Source organism: Heliangelus exortis, chromosome 14 (genome assembly GCF_036169615.1).
Source record: "Heliangelus exortis chromosome 14, bHelExo1.hap1, whole genome shotgun sequence".
Lineage (NCBI taxonomy): Eukaryota > Metazoa > Chordata > Aves > Apodiformes > Trochilidae > Heliangelus > Heliangelus exortis.
The window spans coordinates 1,995,747-2,019,593 of NC_092435.1; the positions used below are offsets into that span (position 1 = coordinate 1,995,747).

At 39.9% G+C, this 23,847-nt stretch overlaps 1 protein-coding gene across 8 annotated transcripts in view; it reads right to left on the minus strand.

The window, feature by feature from the left end:
• AFF2 (ALF transcription elongation factor 2) overlaps window positions 1-23,847 on the minus strand; it is a 339,493-nt gene that overhangs the window by 8,399 nt on the left and 307,247 nt on the right. For 5 of the 8 annotated variants that reach the window (XM_071758001.1, XM_071757997.1, XM_071757996.1 and 2 more), the window contains 9 exons: window positions 22,060-22,294; window positions 20,020-20,159; window positions 19,399-19,462; window positions 15,519-15,655; window positions 12,127-12,198; window positions 11,661-11,754; window positions 8,876-8,923; window positions 8,325-8,374; window positions 4,306-4,520 (listed from right to left, as the gene is read on the minus strand). In XM_071758001.1, the coding sequence (XP_071614102.1) occupies window positions 4,306-4,520; window positions 8,325-8,374; window positions 8,876-8,923; window positions 11,661-11,754; window positions 12,127-12,198; window positions 15,519-15,655; window positions 19,399-19,462; window positions 20,020-20,159; window positions 22,060-22,294 (1,055 nt within the window). The other 3 variants (XM_071758000.1, XM_071757999.1, XM_071758002.1) reach the window with 2 other exon arrangements.

Here is a 23,847-nt window from a genome sequence, read left to right on the forward strand (position 1 = left end):
AACAAAGGTAACAATAGATTTAAACACATCCAATTATAGTATCCATGCTGGAAGTCAACCGCAGCATAGCACGAGTGGCTACCACTGGTCTTCCTTCAGCTCTGATGATCCTCTCTTTCATTTTTTTTGAGTCTAAGTTTGCTGACTGCATGATTTAAAGAGCTGGCAACAAACTCTGGCACTTCCTTTTCCATGCTGTACCCTCTCCTGGGCATGAAGAGGTAGCTCGGATCTTGCAGAAGACCTTGTTTGCTCTTTTTGCCACCCTCCAATTTCTGTTATTGCCATTGCAGCAGATTTGGCCCTTTGCTCGTACTGCTGCAGCCACAGGCCCCAGAGAATGAGTATAGGGTGGGAGAGAAGGAAGTGTACAGGGGAACACAGCAGGAAAACAGCATCTAGGAGATGGGAATCTTTAAGGGGAAGACAAGATAGGTAAGGCCACTGGGATTTGGTGCTAGGAAAAGGTTACAGGAGGTCACCAAACAAAAAATCAGTTAGGAAGCAACACACCAGTTTAGTTCATGCCATGTGTTAGGTGCTCTCTGGGTGAAAAACTAATCCTGTCATGGCCAAAGACCTTTCCTAATTGATTTCAGTGAAGAACTGGATTGTTTCCTCTATTCTCTTACAGCTTGTCTATTTGCTCACTGTGGTACAGGCATTCCCACATACACAACTCTTCTACTATATATAGATTAGTAGGAACCCACTTTCAGTTAAAAGCCCCTCAGAGCTCAAGTAACAACCAACAATCACAATAACTGGTGGTTGAGTCCCTGCATTCCTACCCTATCTAAAATCCAGCCTGCAGCACTCAGCCAAATAACGTGGGGTTGGCTGCAGTTCGGGAGAGCAGATGCTGGGTACAAAATCACTATCAGTACTTCCTTCAGCAAGTAAGTGCTGCTTTAAGCTCTTCTACCCAAATATTGACAGCCTGACCCTGGCCAGCTTGGGAGTTGCAGCAGTATCAGAGCACAAAGTGATTTGGCTGGAAGCATAATGAAAGCTCAGGGTTATCACCAGTTGTGTTAAGATGCTGCAGCCAGTGGTTACTTTTAATCTTCTTTCCCCTGTCTTTTATTCCCCTCCTCTGGTGTGAAATCAATACATTTAGAAGTGAAATAATGCACTGTCTTGCTTGCATTCGAGTGACCTCACTCTGGGCTCAACTAAATAATTATTGCTTTAAACACTGAAAATTCACCTTAAAGCCTAATTCCAGTTAAACACTTCTTAAACAAGTGACAAGCACTGAAGCCACTTACTAATATTTATACTTATATCTTCCTCACTACAGAACTGATATTTTTCCACTGCAGAGAAACAGTGCTACTGTCTTTGGAAGATTAAAAAAAAAAAATCAGATATTTAAAGTCAGCTGAGAGTTTGATACTATGAATGGTGAACACTGTCCAGGTGATCCAACACAAAGCAGCCCTTAAGTTGCCTTTGGGAAGTCTCCAGTTTAGCTTTGCTACAGATGCAAAGTTTATGGCAAACTCCATCTGATCTCCCACATACTCTAAACTCTACTGACCAGGGGAAACTCAGCCAGAGGTACACAACAGCACATTCCCTTTTTAAACCAGCTCAGCTCATCAGGTCCCAGTTCTGCCCTTCTCCCTCGTGCTATGCCTTTTTATTTTAATGGCACATCTTTTGTCAGGCTGACAAGAAAGACTTCTGTCTCCTGCTCTGAGCCAGCTGAACATCAGTCAAGTTCAAACTGGGAGCATGCAGGGATACTTAGAGAAGCACAAAAACTAAGCTGACAGCCATGTCCAAGGAGAGGCTGCACAGCTCCTACAGTGTGGAAGAAATCTCTTGTGTCTGCATGGGCACGACCTTAGGATGATCTATGACAGCAGTAGGACCCAGAGGTAAAGGCTATTAGGCACTACAACCATGGGGCCACATTTTTATGCCCATCTCCATTAGCTTATGTGGGACATGATCTTGGGCAAAACACCCTCTGTGATTCAGAAGACCACAGAAAAATGAGACTTGACTACCAAGTCAAAAAGAGAGACTTGAGACTTGCCCTACCAAGAAAAAAAAAAAAAAAAAAAAAAGTTTTGGATCTCTTGGATCCGTTTGTTTTGTTTTTTTAAGAAAATGCATTTTTTTCCTAAACATGAGTTACTTTTGGGGTTTGTGTTTTTTTCTTGGCGACCATTCTTATTTTAAGAGGGGGGAAAAAAAAAAAAATCAGTTTTTCATAATTAACTGACTCCCCAAACCCATGAGAGAGAGGCTAAGAGATCTGCCCTTTACCTGGGACTCAAGTTGCAGGCCATTATTGAACTCAGAGTCCATGTGCCAATGGACCAGAGCTTGGACACTGCAACAGGTGGATTAACAATAAGGAACAAGGGTTCCATCCCAGCCAGCAAGATATAGATTTTTTGAATGATTTGAGAGTCACAGATGATGACTGCTAAAATAGAGCTAGATGTTATGAAACACTGTATCATTTCTCATGTCAAAATGTCTTAAATAAATCCTTTTGTAAATGGAAACCAGGATGTGATACGACAAAGACCTGCAGAGTAGCACAGCAGTTCTCTTTTTTTTTTTTTTTTTTTTTTTGTAATTGCAGTTTGTGCTTAAGCATGAAACCTTAAATTCGGTATTTAATTAGAAATGAGGTATCTTTCCATCCAAAATGTAAAGGCAGACATGCTATAGCATGTATGAAACTCTGATCTCTCTCCAGTGGTTTACAATACTTAAATGAAACTGGAGGTAACATGAAACTTTCCATTCCCTGTAACAGAGCTGCAGTTTGTGAAACAATATATAGAAGACCAGGGCACAACCCTGGATGTTCTTCCTCACATGGGAACCCCTTATTCATGCATCCAGTCCCATTCAAGTCAAAGGGACTGCTCATCTGAATAAAGATTATTCCTATATGGCTTTGCAGAATTGGGTTTATTTGGTCGTAAATCAAAATGAGAACAAAGAACAGTGCAGGGGAAAAAATGCAGTAAGACAGTCAGCAGGATTTTTCTCATCATGCTCTAGGACTGATAACAGCAGTGCCTGGGTACATTTTCTGTCTCTTGGCTGAATGCCTGAGCTATTTTGATTCAGTACTGAGTAGAACATTTAACAACTCCACAACACACGGGGCTAATTACAAGATTATCGCCATCTCTTTCTCCTATCAGAGCATCCTTTTGCATTCCTGCTGTAACATTCTGCAGTACATTTGACAGGGAATCACTTTCACATTTTTTGAAAATGGATGCAGCTATGGAAAAGATCCAAAATGACTGCACTGCTACTAAATTAACCAATGTGAACAAAGACAAGAAGCAGTGGGGAGGACTGGACAGAACTTCTATTATTGTTCCTCATCCAGGGATAGATCATTATGACCCACCATTCAGACATAAAACTCTATAAATCTCAAGCTTAGCTTCTCTAAATCAGTGACATTAATGGGAGTAAGATCAAACTGCATACAGTGTGCACATTTGTCAGGAAAAGTCAGACATCTGAAATCCCACTATAATTTAAGAGAATGAGCCAATTCATGATGAGCCAATTTCCCAGTTAGGCTCTGAACCTCTAGTGTCAAAGAAAGCTTTGTCAATGATTTGTGTAAGACCAAATCTGGAAGCTGAATAATTACATTATCATGGGGAAGTTCACAGCTGGCCAACAACAGGCCAAATTTGTCCTTTAGTTACATCTCAGCCACTCCACTCCACTCGATATAACCCAGTCACTTCTGCTTGCCAGAACTCCTTTGAAATGACTGTGGTAAAGACTGACATTTTGTTGTCAGGAATAAACAAGCAGATTTCCAATCCAATCATAGGAGAGCCAAGGTCACGGCCTTCAGTGGACATCTCCTAATCAGACTCCCTGCATAAACACAACATCTAATGTTTGCTTATTATCCTAGCTAGCATTTTAATAGCCTTAAACTCGTCGACAGAGCAGTATGAAAATAACCTCAGTGCTCTACGAGAAGCTGAAACTGTGAACGAATTCACAGACTCAAAAGTTCTCATCACTCGGGGCTCGTGTTCAATATATTATTTGCCAGCTGCTCTGATAACCCCATGCTCAATGTGTGCTACATTTCCCCCTCTCTGCTTGACAAGAGAGAAGACACACACTGGCGACCACAGCCAAGAAGCAGATTTGGTCTGCTCGCTCAAGCTGTCACACTTGTGCTCTTAGATGTGCTGGTTCTGGGTCCAGTTCCCAACAACGCCCACAAGAGCAGAAACAAAGCTAAAGCTGAGGAGTGGAAGGGGACAGGGAAGAAGCAGAGAGGGGCACCTTTGTTCTCCTTAGTCAGCTTATCAGCCATGTCCCAGTGCTCGTAGCTCCTCAGGACGTTGTTGGTGATGTTGACGTGGCTGGCAGCCATGTGGTGGATGCGCTGAGGGATGGTGATGGTTCCTGCTGAGGAGGAGCTGGTGGTGCCCGTGCCACTTCCAGCAGAGCTGATGGGGGACGGGCTCAGGGACATGGGTGATGGTGTTTCTGTGCTCCTGTGAGACATAAAGGCAGAGTGAGTCCCTCTGACACACACCCCACTTCACTGCCATCCTAAACGCCCTTGAAAAACGAACTCTGCACCCCGTTCAGGGGAGAACGTGTAGTAGCATCTCCTGGCTTTATGAGAAAGCAGAGCTTATAAACTGGGAATAACTGCAAAATAAAAAGGGTCTGAGTTCTCTTCACAAATGAACCTGTTACTAAAAAAAAAAAATCTATCACAAAAAAGGAACAATCTTTCAAAGAAAGAAGTATCTCATAGCTGTAACGATTTTTCTACCTGCTGCCAGAAGCTGCAATGGCAGTTAGAAAACACTCAATGTGCAATATTGGCTTATTATCAAAGCATTTTGTGGAAACCACAACGACAGTTTGCTCCAAATACAGTCACCACAATAAGTAAAGTGCAAGTCTTAAAAGCACCCTGCAGAGCAATATTGGGAGCTGAGGGTACTGCAGGATTATGAATATCTCTATAGGATTCTTTTAAGACTGGCTATGGAGATTTGTTTCTAATTGCCTACAGTTTATCCACACAGTTTTGTACAGAGCAGTGTTTTAAGTTACCTACTTAGTGCAGCACTAATGTTCTAATATAGATTTTCCTCTAATTCTAACACCAGAGATTAGGAATCACCTCCTGGCTGCAGGCAGCGTAGGTCAGCACAGCAGGCTCATGTTTAGAGCTGTGCAGTGCTGAATGCTCACATTCTGCTACGCTCTTTGAGAATTGGTTTCAGTGAACAAGATTAAGGATTCCAAAAACCTCTTCTCTTGCCCCCATTTGGAACCACTTACCTAAACATATCCATTCAATTTGCTGTGGAATACACTTGAAACGCGGGGCTGAGACGCCCCTGGCACTCTCTGCATGAAGCAGACACCAAAAGTCTCCAGATGGGGATGTTGCAACCCCTCTCTTGACAGGCAGCCACCCAAGCCTCATGCTGTGCAACAGCATCAAGGTCACTCAGACTCTTTATGTGCCTGATCCAAACCCCAGTATAGAAAGGCTCTTCCTCTTGGCTTTACAAGAACCACCAGTGGTTCTGACCATGGAGCTGTGTTGACACCACTGCCACCACGCCACAGCCCTGGGCTGGAAGGCATTTAAGGGAACACCTTTTGCTGCAGATTTTCCAGCAGTGCCCTGGTAGCACCTGTATTCAGCAACAAGATCCTAGGATGAATTCTTTTTTCCAAAGCTAGAGACCACATTAATTCAGCAACAAGGAGCTTTTTTATATAGCTTCTGTGTTGCAGTTTAAGCATATCCTCTTGCACAAATGTTTTATTTTAAAGTTTCTAAACCTTCTTATTACTTGACATGCTGCAGTGACTTTAACATCCAGAAGAGCTGAACTGTACCAGATTTGGTCTGGGAGCAGTTAAAAATTGTAAGTATCTGAGAAGAGCAGGAGTATTTTGTTAGAGCCACTTACAACAAGCTGACACCCTTCTGCCAAATACAGCACATTGTTCATTGGATTTAGTCTGTTGTGCACAGCCATTATTACTGTGGTGAGTCTATTAAATCTCTCTGTTTTGTACTTTCTGTCGCTAGAGGTGGGAAACATTTCTGTAATGAAACCAAGGAAAATTTGTTTCATTGCCAGCCTGGAACACAGGCCAACTTTGTGGAGGTTCACAACCCTTACAAACAAAAGTGGCTAGAAGTTCCAGTAAGGCAAGCTGAGATTTTTGGTAGTTTGAGCAGACTATACTTCATGACAGTGGATAAGTTTTGCTTTGCTAAAAAAAAAAAAATAAAAAAATATCTAAGAATGCCCTGCTGTCTCCCCATTCTGAACCAGACTGCTGATCCATCTCCAGAGGTGCCCTGTTCCGATGGTGTTTGGTCTCTCCCTGTGGTACAAATTTGCAGAGGAATAAGGGAAGGCAGAGCACATGCTTTCAGGAAGGCCTATGACAATCCTTGAGGCCACCAAGAGACACCTGAGATACATGGAAACACTGAGCTAGCTGGAGAACTTTTCTTCTGAGACCCCAGACAGAGGAGAGAGACCTGAGTGTGGCCTGTGGTCTTTGTGTCTTGGGTCCCAGGTGTCACAATGCCACTGTTATAACAAGGCATTCAGCTATTCTTACATGCCAGGTGCTTCCTTCTCTGCTGAAAAGATGTGCACTTCCAGAGCTTTGCTTCCTTACCTCCAAAGGCAGTGATGGAGACCAATCAGCTGGCTGTTAGGTTGGAAGTGATGCTGAGCCAAATGCAGGGTTACTGCTGCCTACCTTGTGGCTGGAGAAGAACTTTCTCCTTGAGTCAGAGCCCCCTAAATTGAAATCCTGGGCACCTAATCAGGGCCATTAAGTAACAAGGGAGATGTCACCACCTGCAGAGCACACACTTCATAGGGGTCTATTATAGAATGGGAATAAAAGGATAACTTCCGCTCCATGAAATTTTTAAGGAACAAATGAGGTGTAATGCTCCAGTGGTCTATTTTGGCACTAAAACTTTATGTAAACCTTACTGCATTTTTATTGCAATACAAGGTTCCACTGACATTTAAATACCTTAAAAAAACAGCACATATTGAATAATTTAATTTAGGAGTTGCTTTTCCAAATGTTAAAATATAGTTTCAGCTTTTATTTAAAGTGGTTTTGTATTCCATCACTTTAGTTTGTCTCATGATCTATACTTAAATATCTACATACACACATATTCAAAATAATTTTGGGTATTCAGGGTGTGTGTGTATAAATAAAAAAATATTTTGAATTATCTATGCCAATATATTTTCCTTTATGCAAAATGCTGCCTTTTTATGGTTTTGCCCTGATTCAGAAGAAAGGCTGCATGAAAACTTTAGCTCTTTGTGTGCTAAACTTTAACACCTTTTACAGTTTCATTACTTTGTTTCCTTGGAGTGCCTGAACAGTAATTCCTTTTAATGAACCAGCAGAAAGAGACAACTAACAATAATAATTTCCACCTAGAATTCAGCCTACTCAAATAAAGAAGGAAAGGCAAAGTCCTTCTCCTTAGTTGTATTTTTTTTGGTGTGGCTGGGAGAAAGAAGCAGCAGTTGGCAGCAGATATTGCAAGTTAAAGGCAAGGTTGCAGCAGCAACACCAGCAACAGCTCTTCACTGAACAGCAGATCAGAACTGCATTACCCTGACTTCAGACCTGAGTGAGGGTGTTTTAACATAAGTATAAAGCCACTTGTAATTGGCTGACTAAGTGCCTTCACATTTTCACCACTATTACGCCTGCAGTTTTATTTAACAGCACTTACCATATATCAATGAAATATTCATTGGTCTTTCCTTACTGAATGAATCATTGAAAAATCATTGCAATGAAGGTTAACTTTCCTTTGGCTTCCTGAAATGACACAGTGCTTGCTAGCTAAATAACAGGCACTTTTATGCCCTTCATTTGGCTTGAGAAGCAAACTGTCAAAGAATTCAGCATGGACCCAACCATGGGAGGTCCCTTCCAACCCGACTGATTCTATGATCCCGTGATTCTATGGCTGATTCCAGACTTCAGGGGTTTTTGCACAGATGAAGGTGTATTTCAGCTCTTCCTTCCCACCCACACTGGATGGGCCACAGGGTTACCTGATGTCACCCAGTGGGAGTCTTTCAGCCCCACAAGCTGTAAGCTGAGGTCTGTATCCAGAAGAACATTTTTTACCTTCTACATACCTGAAACAAACCTGTAGCTCCCAAACCACTGAGTGATCACCTGTCCTTTGCCTTTAGACACCAAAACATTTCCCCCCCCTCTTGGAATCACAGAATTAATTAGCAGCAAATACTCACTTTCCATTGCCACCCCAAGGTGAGGGGGCCTGTGAGGCTTTTGAAGAGTTCTGTAAGTACAAAACCAAAGCATCAGTAAAGGTGACACGAGTACATGAATACTGATGACACAAGGCTCAACACTCCTGGTTCTCTTGCAAGAGCTACAGTGCATGGAGCAGAATAGCTTTGCATATCAGTCCCATAATTAAATGACTGGTGGAAAATTGGAAGGTCCCAACCAGTAGCTTGAAAGTCACTTGATGAACGAGGGAATAGAGGAAAGTTTCAGCAAAAGCAAATGTAGCTCACAAGTGGTTTAATTACCACTGAAACATATTCCAAAAAGTTCCTCATAATGCAAATTACTTCTTATCTTTAGGGGGACTTGCAATCTTTTAATAAGAAACAAAGAGAAGTGGGGCTGATGCCTTAATGAAATTAATCCCTCCCAAGTTGCTAGGGAAAGAGGCTTGGGACTCAGATAGTAGTAGAAATAAAACTTCTAGTAAGGATCTACTTGAATGTCCTTGGTTTTATATATTTTATTTGCACAAATTGACTTTCCTTACCTGCTTACTCATTCTGCCTTTCAGGTCTGTGTGGCACCTTGTACAACCCTGTACAAAAAGATTGCCCAGCAACAATAAAGCCCAGATTTTTCAGGTCTCACTCAGACTGGGTGGTATCTTACTTAGTTCCCATAAAAAGCAGTAGTATCAGTGCTGAAGCTATCTGTGTGTGCTTTCTGGAAACACTCTGAGCTCCCTTTCAAAGAAGGAAGTAACCACAGTGAAAATTCAGTCAAATTTTACAAGTTCTCTGCAAAATATTACTGACATGACTACAAGATTCACCCAGTTACTGTAATGGCTATTTTTGCATGTAAGGCACAGGGATGCAGTGGAGCAGCTCAGGGCATGGCCAAAGCTCATGCAGCTAACTATGGGAGCAAAATACCAACTCTGGACTTCTAAAACACAACTAAACTTGCCAAATACTATCGAACAAAGCAGAAATACTGCCCAAACCATGATACTGCCTTGCCTGCACGTTCCTATTCAGCATGCCACTGTTTCACTAGAGCTGTGAGCATGGAGCATTTTGCAGTACAGAGCACAGGTAGTGCCTATTTTTGCCACCCACTCATAGGTAGGAAGGAAGGAGATCCTAAACTCCTCTAGAAAATCCTCAGGAATGAAGCCACAGCTTTGATGTCAGTTTCTGCTGCCTGGGGATTGTTCCATGACAGTATCTGGAGACTGAATCCTAGCTCTTCAAGAGTAAGACTGCTCTTGATCAGAGGGAGTTATTTGATAATGAAATATTTGAAATGCTTTGCCAATGACTATTGACAACACATTTTCAAAACCATAAAAAACTTCCTTCAAACCTTTTGGTAAAAGGCGTCCAGGGATGCCACTTTGGCTAATCTTAAAAGTTTTATTTCAATTTTAAAAAATGGTAATCTTATTGTGCTCTAAATTGTCTCTAAATTTCAAAACTACTGTTATGATTAAATGGTTATATTTAATTTTGAAATGTAAAAAAAAAAAAATATTGAAACTTCTAATTGGAAATTAATCAGAAGCAGTTCTGTTCACAAACGGTTTCAATTTGGGCTAAGGAAAAATATGAAAAACAATTCTGCCAAAAAATTCCTCTCCAGCTCTGCTATAAACAGTGGGCTTCTTTTCACAGTTAAAATTGTGCAAAATTCTGAATATCAACTCTATTCAAATAGTTAATCTATTCCATTTGTATTACAGATTCTTGATAGTGAACAGAGAACATTGTGCAGCAATACAAAACTATTATGTAGTTAATAGCTCCCATTTTTTATTTTCCTCTCCCATGCCTTTACTACAAAAATATCCTGAACATATAATCTGAGTACACTCAAACACTACTTCTAGCAAATGAGTTACAGAGCTCACAACACACACACAGTAGCAGTACTGAAATATTCAGCCTAAAACCAGCATTCCTGATTTGATTACTTTATTGTGTTTTAATTTTCTCTTCATTTTTTCTCTCTATTTTTTTTTTTTTTTAAGAAATCACTCCTTTCTGAAGAAAAAGCTTACCACTCTCTGCAGAAAAAGTATATATATATATTTTTTTTTTCTAAGAGACGATCTACATTTATCCTGGATGAAATTGGAAGATGGAACACATTTAATGAAAACATTGAGGCTGCAAATGTGTCCAGTTCAAATTTAATTTGTTATGCAAAGCCCTGACTGAAATCTCTGTGAGCATAACAGAGGCACTCCTAAAAAACTTGCAGAAAAGCCTCAATTTAAGCAGAAGCTCAGGAGTAACATTTCTCAAGTTACAGACACCCACAGAGGACCTCAGGGAAGTCAGGACTAAGTGGGGGTTGCTAGTGTTAAAAATGACCAAGACTCAATATTCTCTTAATGGTTTAATTTAATTAATAAAATGAATAAAACACTAGCATGATAGTACTGGAGTTTTGCAGCAGAAGAACCATTTTATCACCATTTACATGAAAATATGAAAACTGCAGTGTCAAAAGTTTTACTGGTTTGCAAGACTAATATGTCAAAGCCTGGAACAAACTCAAAGGCTGAAAAAAAACCCAACAAAAAAAGACTGATGGGCTGACAAACCAGTATGATTACATAATTATAGAATAATATGCAGTAATAAAGCACAATAATTAATGTATGCTTGAAACAGCATTAACCAGTAAAACATAAATATCAAAAATTTGGCAAGCCTGAAGAAATATTCTGTTTCTTTCTTAATTTAGGAATGGTGAGGACTTGTCACTCTTACACTAGGTAAACAGCATTAGACAAGGTAAAGCTCATCCAGTCATGACAATCAGCTGATCTCCACTTGATTCAAGTTAAAAGCAAACTTTGAAGAGGGAGATAAGGCAACTTGAAGTTCTACAGATAGAAAAAGAGAAATCTCCAAGTCTGCAATAAGCTTCAGGAAATCTCACTGAATTTAAAATCTGAACTTAACTAACTAAAGCCTAAATAATTGCTTTATTATGGTTCACTGGGGGTCAGTTCATAATCACTTCCACACTGAAATCTTGAAAGAATCAGTTGCCTTTAAAGCAGTTGCATAAGCATTACATGGTGTTGAGAATAATGTTATTTTAGTAGAATTACTGAGTATGGACCTTTGAATCAACTGGCTAATCCAAAAATCCCCCAAATCACTTCTGTCCCCACTCCCTGCCAGACACCCTGCCTGCATTTCCCAGAGGAGAGGTTAAATGTGGGACTTTTAAGTCATGCAGTTAGAATTGTGAGAGCTCTCAGCACTGGTATGTGTTTCATTTCATATCAATAAATTAAACAGAATAAAGATTACCTTAAAATATTCCATCAGAGATCTGGAGTACTTCATAGCATGGTCCTTCTTTAGTTTAAACATTCTCAAGTAGAGAAGTGATAAGCATCGGTAGCTGTGGTAATTAGGAAAGGATTATGTTAATTCTATTGCTTAATGAAACCTATAAACTGTAAAAAAAACCAAAAAAAAAGCTGACCTATATTTTGCAGTTTCTGTTCTAAGGTTAGATTTTGAAACATAAGCGAACAGAGAAAGAAAGAAAAAAAAAAAAAGTGGTCAAAAGCATTAAAATTCCATCTTGATAAGAGTATAAATTAGAAGAATAAATGTTTAGTCAGCTGCTGAAGAAATCCATTAGTTATCCTTTAATAGTTTAATGGAAAACAAGAATAATGATCTTCTGTAAGCTGCTTAACTAATTCAGTACTTTTAAAGTCCTCCTTAAGATTTCAGCTGCTTCTCTCATTGTTGCAATGGGACTTACCATAAAACTGCTAATTTCTTGTCCCCTTCTGTAGCAGAAGAGCCTGTGAAATTCTTGAGTCTCATTGCATACCTTGTCAGAAAGGTGAGGAGAGAAGAAATTGAGGGTTAAGATGTTTCCAGGAATACTAGTGACACTTGAAAAAAACCCAAATAACAGCCACACATAGATATTGTTCTCTGATAGCAATAATTAATATTGTTCTGTAATGATGAGATCAATGTAAAATTCAACAGAAAGCAGCATTTGAAATCTGGAGGGCTGAAGTAAATCACCAACCCGTTTTCTGGTCCAACCAGATGATTTATTCTTGGTTATATTCAAGGTATTATATCCAGGCATCTAGGCTGAATCATGCAAACATCTGTGATGAGCACTGGACAGAAGCATAAGCTCTGGGCCCTCTATGTACTGAAGAGTAGCATAATATACAATAATATATTGAGAGCATAAGGTATGTAATATATAATAATTTTGCATATAATACTTGGATATATATTTGTACATAGTGCTTGCAAAATACCTTCAAAATCCTGCTCATAAATGCTTCTCCAAAGCTTTCAATATATTATACAGAGAGAGTTGTTTCAAATACAGGAAAGGTCATGTTGACAGCTTTTTGTAATTCTTGGGTCCATTAATTTACAATTCTTGTGTACTTGGCCTTCCTTTGCCATTTCACTGCTGCTTTCCAGCATTTGGATCATCAAAGATCAAGTATTCCTACATCCTCCCTCTCTCTTTCTTTTTTCTATTCTTCTTTTTCTTTAACTGTGCACACTCCATTCCATGCATTTAGTCTCTTGAAAATCAATTCATCGCATAAAATCATTGTTCTGAGCCCTAATGCAATTTCACAGGTACTTGTGTTGGAATAAGTAATAGAGTTCAGTGTTGCATAAGAAAGTTTTAAGGTATCTAGGCAGTCTTGATGAGTTCTCATTTACAAGGAGGTAATGGAGTGCAGGCAGGCAGTGCTGCTTTCCCTCTGCCTTCCTCCCACCACCCCCATCATCAGCCTCCAGCACGCAGCTGTAATGCCTCCTGATGCCCTTCCTCCACATCCTACTCATTGGTGTTGTTGTGCAAGTCCTACTGAGTCAGTCTGATCAAACAGAAGGACTTAGCTCTTTGGGATTTTCAGTGTTACATTAAGGATTTTAGCATTACTACTATCAGGAAACACCTGTCAGATCTGATATTCCCCATTTCTTTGATGCTTTCACAAATAGGTGTCTGATGCAGATACTCAGGGCAGACACAGCTGAAGCAAAAGAGGTAAATAGTGCCTCTAATGAAGGGATGAGTAAAAGTGAGGAAAATCTTCTATTTCTTATCTCACAATAAAAATCTATGTTAACTTCAGGAGCCACATTGAGAAAATGTGCACACAGAACTGCACGGTTGCTTTGTACATTCAGCACCTGCTGTAGCCCAACTTGTGTATCTGGCTATGGATTTTTTATTGATCCTGTACCAGCCTGCTGGCCACCCAGGCAATCACCTTTTAGCCACATCTGACCACTGACAGCAAACAAATGGACAAATGAGCCTCTCATGGGCTGCCTACAAAATGCTGCATCCAAGAGTTGGTTGCAGAGTTAAGCTCTGCCTTTGCTGCTGGGTACTGAAATTAACCTCACTCGATTTTAGCTATTTAGAATCTGGACATCTACTATAACTAAGCCCTCCAGATTCTCCCTTAGCCAAAGGCAGCTCAAAACCCAATCCCAAAGCAGTCCAGGTACTGCTTCCACGCCAAAGTCTGGCAGCCTGCAGCAGGGCTGTGCTGACATGGGGCTGCATGTGCTGGAAAAGTTGGATGCTCCAAGATGCTGCTGACTCCATCCTGCAGGGTGCAGGGGAGCTCCAGGTACCACCCAGTTAGGTGCTACCCCTACCAGCCAGCATCCAGTTAAGTGGTGCACTGGTTGTGGCTCTTTGAGTGAAGATTTTGGTCCATCTGCTTCTGAGCAGAGAGACTGTTCCAGGCAGAGGAACAACATTTTTAACAAAAAAAAAATACAAATGAATGCAGGCTCCTATGAAGGAGCACTCACTTGTTTAAAGAATATTTCTTTAAATACAATTTATCCTGCCATCCAACTGCAATTGTGTGTTACAGGCCACAAAGAACTGAACCATCCAGCAGAGTGCAGGAAGAGGTTCAGCACTATGGGGCGGAGTAACTGGCTCCTTTAAGTCCTCTGTTCTTGAGGGTTTAACTTGAATTGTAAGTGTTGAGAGAACATAATTTTTTTGTTGATTAATCTCTTTAGATTTTCTTCTCCTGATGAAGTGCAGAGTGTAAAAACATGTTTTTAAATATTTAACAGGCATATTACTTACCTGAGAGTAAGAGCTTTTTAAGATTTGATACATTTTATTATGTAAATACCTACTTACACACAAAATGTAAAACATGCATTATTTTTGGCAGTCCCAAATAGCTAATCTGGCATCTTAAAATCCTGCACATTATAAAAACACCTTTATCATACTAAACCCCAAACATTTAGAGCCTGATTTGCCTCCTTTTCTTTCTCTTGTGTAAACTGCCAGTAATTACACTGACGTTAATGGTGATATTACCAACATGCACTGGAGGAAGCCAAGGTGCATCACAGTGAAAAGGAAAAATCCTGTTGTTCTACTTACAGATAAATTTAATCCTGGTTGGTTTCACGTTGATAATTTGCACAAGTAAAGCAAACAAGCCCTTAGTTTGTCAGGAGACCATTATTTCTACTAAGACAACACTATGGAATAGCTATAAGGAACAGTAGTAGATTTTAAAATAATAATTCAAATTCAAGTAAAAGATCTCTCATCAATATTCTAGCCTATGAGTCTACAAAACTGTATTAAATCTAATTCAGCTGGTTCACATTCCTTTAACTTCAAAAAATTCACTTTTTTTAATGCAGAAATCTTCCTTTCTACCTATGATCTGTGCCAAGTTTAAGCTTTTTTTTTTAAACAGCCAAGTTATAAACCTCTAAAACCAGGGTTTGTAATAGAAATCCTGATAGACTCACTTTAATGTTTGGAATTGTAAAACTACACCTTTTAAAAGACAAGTGTCATTGCCAAACAGTGAAATTACTATATTTTACTTCCTCCCACTACATTTCAATTTTAATTTTATGAATATTGCAAATTATAACACTCGCATTATAACCTCTAAAGGGGATAATTTATAAAAGCACTGTCCATCAATTATAAATTTTCCATGACATTAATAAAATGGCAAGAACTAATTATGATGACTTCTGAGATGAAGATGCCTTGGACAAATCATTAATACGTCGAAATGGTATTTTTTAAAACATAGCAGGTTCTAATTATGACTGAAATGAGATTATGAAAATGATCACAGAAAGGACATTAACCTGATGAGTTCCACAGTCTCTGAGTACATGGTGTATGGAGATTTAGCTTCTAATGGATCTCGCTCCATAGCATTCCCACACTCGATGAAGGAGAGGGCAGCATCAGCATAATTCACTGCTTTGCCAAACTTCTCCAGCTGAAATGACACCATCAAGAAAACCTTTCAGCTTTAATTTCGAGGTAGACAGATCATAACACAAAGCAACACCAGCATTAGGATGAAAGCAAAGCAACACTGGTAGTTAAGAACAAATTCAGACAGTAATTAAGGCAGGGTCTATCTTTTTACCAAATCTTTTCAGGTACAAGCTGTCCAAATGCTCTGCAAAGGAATGGCACTGCATGGCCACTGATGCACGTGGATTTACCCAGACAATGAGGGCCACAAAGAATGTTTCAACAAATCCATATTGCTCCTCAATATATGAACTAAGTTTGAATGTCACTATGCATGAGTTAAGTAAGAACTCCGTATCCTTTGTCAGATGTCACATTCTCAGTTAACTGTTGACCAAAAAAAAAAAAAATCTCATCACTTATGTGATGACTGAAGGAGCAGAAAAAAAAAGGAGAAAATATAGCACTGCTAAATATTTTATTTTACTAGGATTTTATTGCAAAAGATTTTAGCCCTCCTAATGGTTGTGATTAAACTGACTCAGACATACTGATTTCTTTTTTCATGTGTAATGAATATTATATATGACATTTTTATAGTAAGTATTTTATAACAGTATTTAACATTTTCAGTTTTTGATAGCTGGATATAAGAATTCTACTAATGTGGCATTTGATATGAAATCTAATATACTTGAAATAATAATAAAAAAAAACCTTTGTATGTCTTTATTAAAATATTTTGGATGCACCTGCATATGTTTTCTGTTAAGAAAATGGAAGCCTACTCTAACAACATATCAAGCAGAACATTCAGTATTGATCCAAGATAACAGGATATTTACCTCTGAGGGTACTTCTAAGCAGTAACTTGTAACTAGTTCCCTATGCATGCCCTTAATTAATTTAAGTTCTGTTCTTGTGCACTGATTATTACAAAGCCTTTATATAACTGAGAGGTACTACTTGGAAGATTACAAAAGGGCAAGGATTTCTATATTTCTATTCTAATGGCTCCAATGCTTCAAACTCCATGCTTCAAGTCTTCCAATGATGACTCTTTGCTCTATGAAGAAAAGAAATCTACCTGCAAGCAGACCTAGAGCAGGCACAGTTTGAGCCAGAAATGGGATCCTGCCCTTTGTTCTACGCTGATTCTGGTGGAGGAGCTGGAATTACTGCAGCTCAGCCATGAATACAGAGCAATCTTCAAGATCTCTTCCATATGGTGCCCCTGTACTCAGCCCTGGGGAGGCCACACCTCGAGTCCTGTGTCCAGTTCTGGGCCCCTCAGCTCAGGAAGGAGATTGAGGTCCTGGAGCAGGTCCAGAGAAGAGCAAGGAGGCTGTGAAGGGATCCAGCACAAGTCCTGTGAGGAAGGGCTGAGGGAGCTGGGGGTGTTGAGGCTGGAGAAGAGGAGGCTCAGGGGAGACCTCATCACTCTCTACAACTCCCTGAAAGGAGGTTGGAGCCAGGGGGGGGTTGGGCTCTTTTCCCAGGCAACTCTCAGCAAGACAAGAGGGCACAAGAGGTCTCAAGTTGTGCCAGGGGAGGTTTAGGTTGGACATTAGAAAGAATTTCTTTCTGGAGAGGGTGATCAGGCATTGGAATGGGCTGCCCAGGGAAGGGGTGGATTCTCCATCCCTGGAGATATTTCAAAAGAGCCTGGATGTGGCACTCAGTGCCATGGGCTGGGAACCACGGGGGGAGTGGAGCAAGGGTTGGACTTGATGAGCTCTGAGGTCCCTTCCAACCCAGCTGATTCTATGATTCTATGATCAGTTGCCCCTGCAGCAACCCATCCCAATGAGTCCATTCCTTACTCCTGTCCCAGACAAGGATGGGGGTGCTGCCATAAGATGGAAAATGCCCTGCCCTTCACCAGAAATCAATTTTCAGTACCAGCTCAGGAAGAGCATTGCCACTAATCTCATTAACACTTGCTGACACATTCTGAGGCCACGTGCACTATCTTTCCAGCAACTGCAACACATCTTTCAATGCTCTGTGTGCTTTGTCATGTCAGCACCAAGTAACCAGAAGCAATTGTTTCCATAAGACAACTAACACTATGGGACTGCCTGGCAAATGTGTTACATGGAGATAATTTGTGTGCATCTGTATTGTGTGGGGAAAAAAAAACACAAAACGTTGAGACCTAAATAGCAGCAAGAGAAAAGCAGACGCTTTGTTCATGTGTATTTATGTCTGCCAACAAGTTGCAGCTTAGTGGTTGGCCTCACATTCCCACAAGAGCACTCTGGGTGTCAAACTGCACTTGACAGGCAAGGAAGGCACGAGGGGCTGTGCCTACTCCTCTTAGTTCTGCTTGAGAAACACCCCTGATTCTGCAAGGTGCAGCCCAAGGTAAGAGGACGGGACATGGGTCAGCACTTTCTGAGTGAATCAGGAGTGGATTGACACAGGATGTTGAGATCATCAGGAGCCTCAGCTTGGTAAATATTTGCTAGCATGAAACAGGCAACCCCACGCCAGAACCACATGTATTTTCTTTAAAGGTCAATCAGTGGTGGGAGGTGGGGTCAGTCTGCTTCTGCCAGACCTTCCTACGTGCAGATGTCACGGCTCTGGCTGGGTCTGCTCTGCTGGGCTGGGCTGCAGGAATCAGTGCAGGTCACCTCCTGTCACTGGGCAGGTCAGCAGGGATTGCTGCTGCCTTCCTGACACTCGTGGCAGGCAGCAAAAAGCCTGAACCCACTTTCCACAGAAAATACACTCAGTGCCCCAAGTCAAAAGGGAGCCCGGAGAGCTGAAATAGGCAGCTTGACAGATCAACTTTCCTTTGGCTCACTGACAACAGAGGAAGACCCATTTTTTAATTTATGGGTTTATCTTCCTTTTAAAAAAACATTGCATGCTATTGTTCTAGGCTTTTTTTTTTTTTTTTTTTGACAAACACTTATTTCCAAGCATAAAATTGTGACGTGGAATGATACAATATGCATGCAAAAAACCCCTACAAATAATAAAGCCAGAGGTGAATAATCACTCCGTTCTTTTTCAGTTGTAATTTTGAGGGGCAAAGTTGAATGGCAACACTCCACCCCAGACATCTGAATTTAAATAAATGGAAAAATCAAATCCCACTGACCCTGCCTAGATGAGTGGCTGTTCTGCACTTGGTATAGTGGACATGAGCAAATGGCTACTAAAGGTCCCTCAGTGCTAGCAATAACTTGGATAGAGCAAACTAGGATGAAATATAATCTTTCAGATGAAGCTGTTTTATCAAAATTGAAACAGTTTGCAAAAGTCAGTCTTACTGGAATTTCATCGGAGGTAAAATGAGAGAAAAAGGTTTCCCAGCATTGAACTACATTGCAAGTTTTTCTGGGAAAAGTGTGCTAAGCCTTTATTTACCAGCCTCAAAGCATGGAATAAAAATTAATGTACTATTTAAAAATCAATTGTTGCAATTTTTAAACAATTGGTTTGGAAATATTAAACAGTTTGACCACATGATAATGAGGTGGAGGGTGATTTGCCTTTCTTAACTTTTTGTTATGGAGTATTTCAATGTTTTTGTTTTAGGCTCAAAGTGAATAGAAAACCAAAATTAAAATACACATCATCTTTCATGAAATTAATTTACAATCTCCATGAACAGCATGACTGTTGTTCCTCCTCAGAAAGAGATACCAGCTATTGTTAGGAGCTTCTTTTTTTGGGGAGTCAATTTTTAAAGGCTAGGAATGATTTTCAGGGTTCAACCTGTGGACAGAGTCTTTATGGAGTACCTACCAATGCATCTGCTTTATGCTTCAGCTTCTTAGCCTCTTGCATGTAATAATCTGCATTGTGAAGCCTAAAGAGACAAAATGAATTATTTCAAGTCTTTGTTTCCATAAAGTTGGACAAACATTGTTTGAGAAAATCGTTGAGTGCTTGCAAGAACAATTTTGATACATATACCCATTTATCTCTATAAATCTTAACCTGATATTAATCTGAAGCTGCTGTATGCAAATATATAATGGGCAACTGGAATGTAAAATAACTAGCTGTAGAAATTGGCCACCCAAAGGACCCATTAATGTGTGCTGAACAGAGGAAAAGGAAAAATATTTTATACTAATTAACTATAAGAAATTTCCATTAGAGGGGGTAAAATAAAAAAAAATGAAGAAGAATTACGGTGAACCAACATTCATGATCTGAAAACATTTATCAATGGAGTCTTCATTAATCAGTGACAACAGTTCATTTGTAAGGATTAAAACTCTGGGTGCCTTTGTGCAGTGCTATCCAGGCAGGTGCCCAATGCTGGTGTTAAAATCAGAAATACTCTCACCAGGAGCTCTGCTTGCATGAAAATCCCAACTACATAACATGGAGCTAGCACAAAGATCAAATAATACTTACACATCATCAAATGTTATTTTGGGTCTCCTGGGCTCAGAATTCCCATTGGAAAGTGTTGACATAGCAGACCAGATGTCTGTTTCTAGGTGGCTGGTGTCAAGAAGAGTGTTGGCTGTTGGTGTGTTGTGAGATTCTTCCTCCTAGAAAAAAAAAAAAAAAAAAGGCCTGTTATTAACTCTTCATAGCTCAAATGAACACCTTCTAATACTATGAGTGCTCACATCCCCCCCCAAAAAAAACCCCACAAACAAACAAAAGGCTAAGGTAAAATGTAGCACTCGTGTGTACCCAATTCCATCCAGATTACCCCACAAAACCACTGTTCCATCCTTTATAAGCCTATTACATTAATTAGGCAACATGATTCTACTTCTGCCCCCTCACCTGAAGTCCTTAACATTCACTCTCTAACCAGTCAGCCTGGATACCACAATGTTAGAGTCACTGGCTAAAGAAAGGGTGGGGAAATCTCATGCAGAAGGGCTGGATGTAAGCTCAGCATCATTCAAGGTGCACTAATGTTACCCTTTTTCCTATATTATTGTGAGATAAGTGTGAGGTGTCTGAAAAGTCCGCCTGGATTTCAGTGAGGAGCTGTCTCCTCACCCTTGCTACACAAAAGAGAAAGAAGAATGGAAAGCAGAAGTCAGGAGTTGTTGCTTTGCATTAAAACCAAACAAACCAGGAGCGTTTAAATCAGGAGACTGCAACTTGCAAGCCAAGTTCACAAGCAGAGAAACTAAATTACAGAAGAACCAATGAACTAGGGAAAGAAGTCCAACATGTTTTAAAAGGCAAATATTTCACGTATCAGGTTAATAGATAAACCAAGGATAAATCTGCCTAGAGATGCAGGGAGAGGAAGTGGCCCTGCTGTTCACAGAGCATTGTTTATTCGCTGACATATACAGTGCATTTTGTTATTGATTTCAGTCCAGGGCGTGTGTATTACTCTCCCAGCTTGAAGTGACACAAGGATATCAGAAAGCAACAGGGATGAATGAATAAGGTGAAGTGATTTGTCACCTACAATCCAAGGCAACTTGTGAGTTTTACTATTACAGGGCACAGTAACAACCTCTCACGAAGCAGTGAACTGTGAAAAAAGGGGCTGTGCATGTCCTTTTCTGTAGCAGAATTTTCTTCTTGTCTTTTAATTTTGACAGTCATGCTAAGATATGGCTTGATGCTAAATGATATGTTTGAAACTCTAGAGGGAGGACTGTTTTCTAAAACGTGCCCAAAAAAAAGAGAAATTTTGCTGTTTGACCTAAAAGAGGATGATGACAAACTGATGTGAAATTTTATGGGTTTTTTAGTGAATTTGCTATGTGGCCTCTAGCTTTTGGCTCTTTTTCATGTATTTGCAGTAAAAAAACATCTGAATCTGGTCAAAAGCAAGCCAGAAAGAAAACCTTTGATGGGGAGATGATCCTGAAAGAAATTCTTTTAGGGGAGAAACCCTATTCACATGGTATTTAAAATCTTACATCCCTAATACATGCAGATTAGATGCAAATAAACCTTACTGCTGGAAGCTGGGAGCCTACAAACTAGAGTGAAGATATTTCCCTGTTGAATATGCTATGGACAAGTAGCTTTTAGCTAGATTTTGATTGCCTGTTTAGTTTAGGCTGCAATATTCAGTGTAACTACAATGCTTAATGCTGGATGAGAATTTGGGGTAATTATTCAGGTGTTGGGTACCAAAATTCTTGAAGTTTTATTTTCAAGATGTGTGTGTGTTGTAGCTACAGAGTTAAGGGGCTAATTGGAGGTGGCTGGTGGCTTTGCTGTGGCTCAGAGTGTTTCAGGGAGTGATATACATCACAAAGAAGGTGTCTAATGCTGACCTGAAAATGAAATTTGGAAGAGTTGAGCATGGCCAGCTCTGCAAGGACCCACTCATTGCTGCTCTTGAGTGGGGCTACGTAAGCATTTAAAAATAGACACTGGGAAAACAAAAAAAAATCATCAAACAGAACAAAGCTAAATTAATTTTGTCTTGTTCACTTCCAGCAACTGAGGTCGCTCACTTACACAGATTCCTTTGGGGTTAGAAGAAGATTTATTTTCATTCTTTCTGTGTTTAGAAACAGAGGAGGAAGAGCTGCTGGTCTGAGGGGTGTTGGGGATGTTTGTCTCTTGGCTGAAGGAGCTGTTGTCACTGCTGTGCCGGCGGTGCAGGGGCTCGTCCAGGAGGGGAGACAATGGAGGAGGGAACAGCTTCTCTTCTCTTTTCTTCACCACCTTCTTCACGGAGCTGCTGCTGCTCCTGGGACACAGAGAAGAATCAGCTACATTTCAAGAACCTTGGTTAATCCTCCATAGCACAAAGCTCTAGGTTTTATTTACTGAGAAGCCAGCTCTACCATTAAATACATCCCTGAGCTCACTGTCCTAGGAGCTAAGTCACAAGGGAACAGGGAGTGAAAGCAGAAGTTACCTCTGCCTTTCCAATGCCTGCAGAAACCTCCAGCTTTGGAGGACAACCTCCAGTGCATTAGTACAAATTGCATCCAATTTAAATGCTAATTTGAGTCAATCTTCATTTGAGAGGTCACAGAGGTTCTAAATCAGCAAAGTGCTGGAAAGTTTGATGCATGGGGTTAGTTCCTTTGACATCAAGTATGGCTATTTATGTGTTTACCATTAAGCATCTTTTTAAGAGGTGCATACACACAACAACACCAGCAACCTTTGCAAAAAAAGTGCAATAGCACGTGGCATGTGAACATAAAAAATAATTTATATCAACTAAAAAATTAGAACCATAACAATAACAAGACTATAATTATTTGACCTCTAGAATAAAACCCATGTTCAACACTATATTAAAATGATACATGGTAGCTGGCAAAAGCCCTCGAGCAAATATTGGTTGATGAATTGAACGTGATTCAGAAAATGAATGTGGTTTTGACATGAAGGTTCAAGTAATATGATAAGCTATTGTCTGCTTTATGTACAGAAATTGTTAGCTGGCTAGAAATGGCAGCTGTAATACACAGTAAAAAAAAAAACCCAACAAAAAAACCAACCTGCTAGACCTTTCTCCCCTCAAATCCATTAAACAGCAACAAAAAAACCACAACAAAGCCCAATACCTCACTGACTGTTTAACATGTTAATCTACTCATAGATTTTCATTTTAGGTACTGTCCTACCTCAATCAATGAAGATAACCTGAATTTTAATCTTTTGTCAGACATCTAATATTGCACTACACAATCATTTACTTTTCATGATTATTGACTACAGTTTCAATAACAAATTAAGTCAACAAGAATTTATGTTTCACTCCCAGTCACTTTCAGCCAGTGTCAGGAATTATGGATCTATGCCTTAAAGTAAGCAGGGAAAGAGGAGAAGGCAACTTAAGTTTACTTACTTCATATTCTGGAGCCCTCTCTCATTTCAGACTGGCCTCTTCTGTAACTTCACCAACACTATCAGTATCTACATCTGCTTTGGTCATTTCCCTACTTTGACTCTTCTGTGATACAAAAAAATTTTAGCCTATCTGTGAAATCAGACTGAAATCACCCATGTTTCAGGTTCTTCTCCTTCAGCTCTGCTACTCAAAATTATTTTAATTTGACTAAAACAGAATTTAAAATATCATCTAACAGAATTTAAAATATCAGAGTCTTTAAATACTGATATTTAAACATCTGATATTTAAATCAGATGTTATCTATATATTAAACATCTCTGATATTAAACATCTTCAGACTGAGGAAATAAAATGAGCACAGAATTCATATTGTACAGAACAGGACTAGTATTTCAGAGCTGTCCTGCTCTGAAAACACTGTGGCCTCAAGA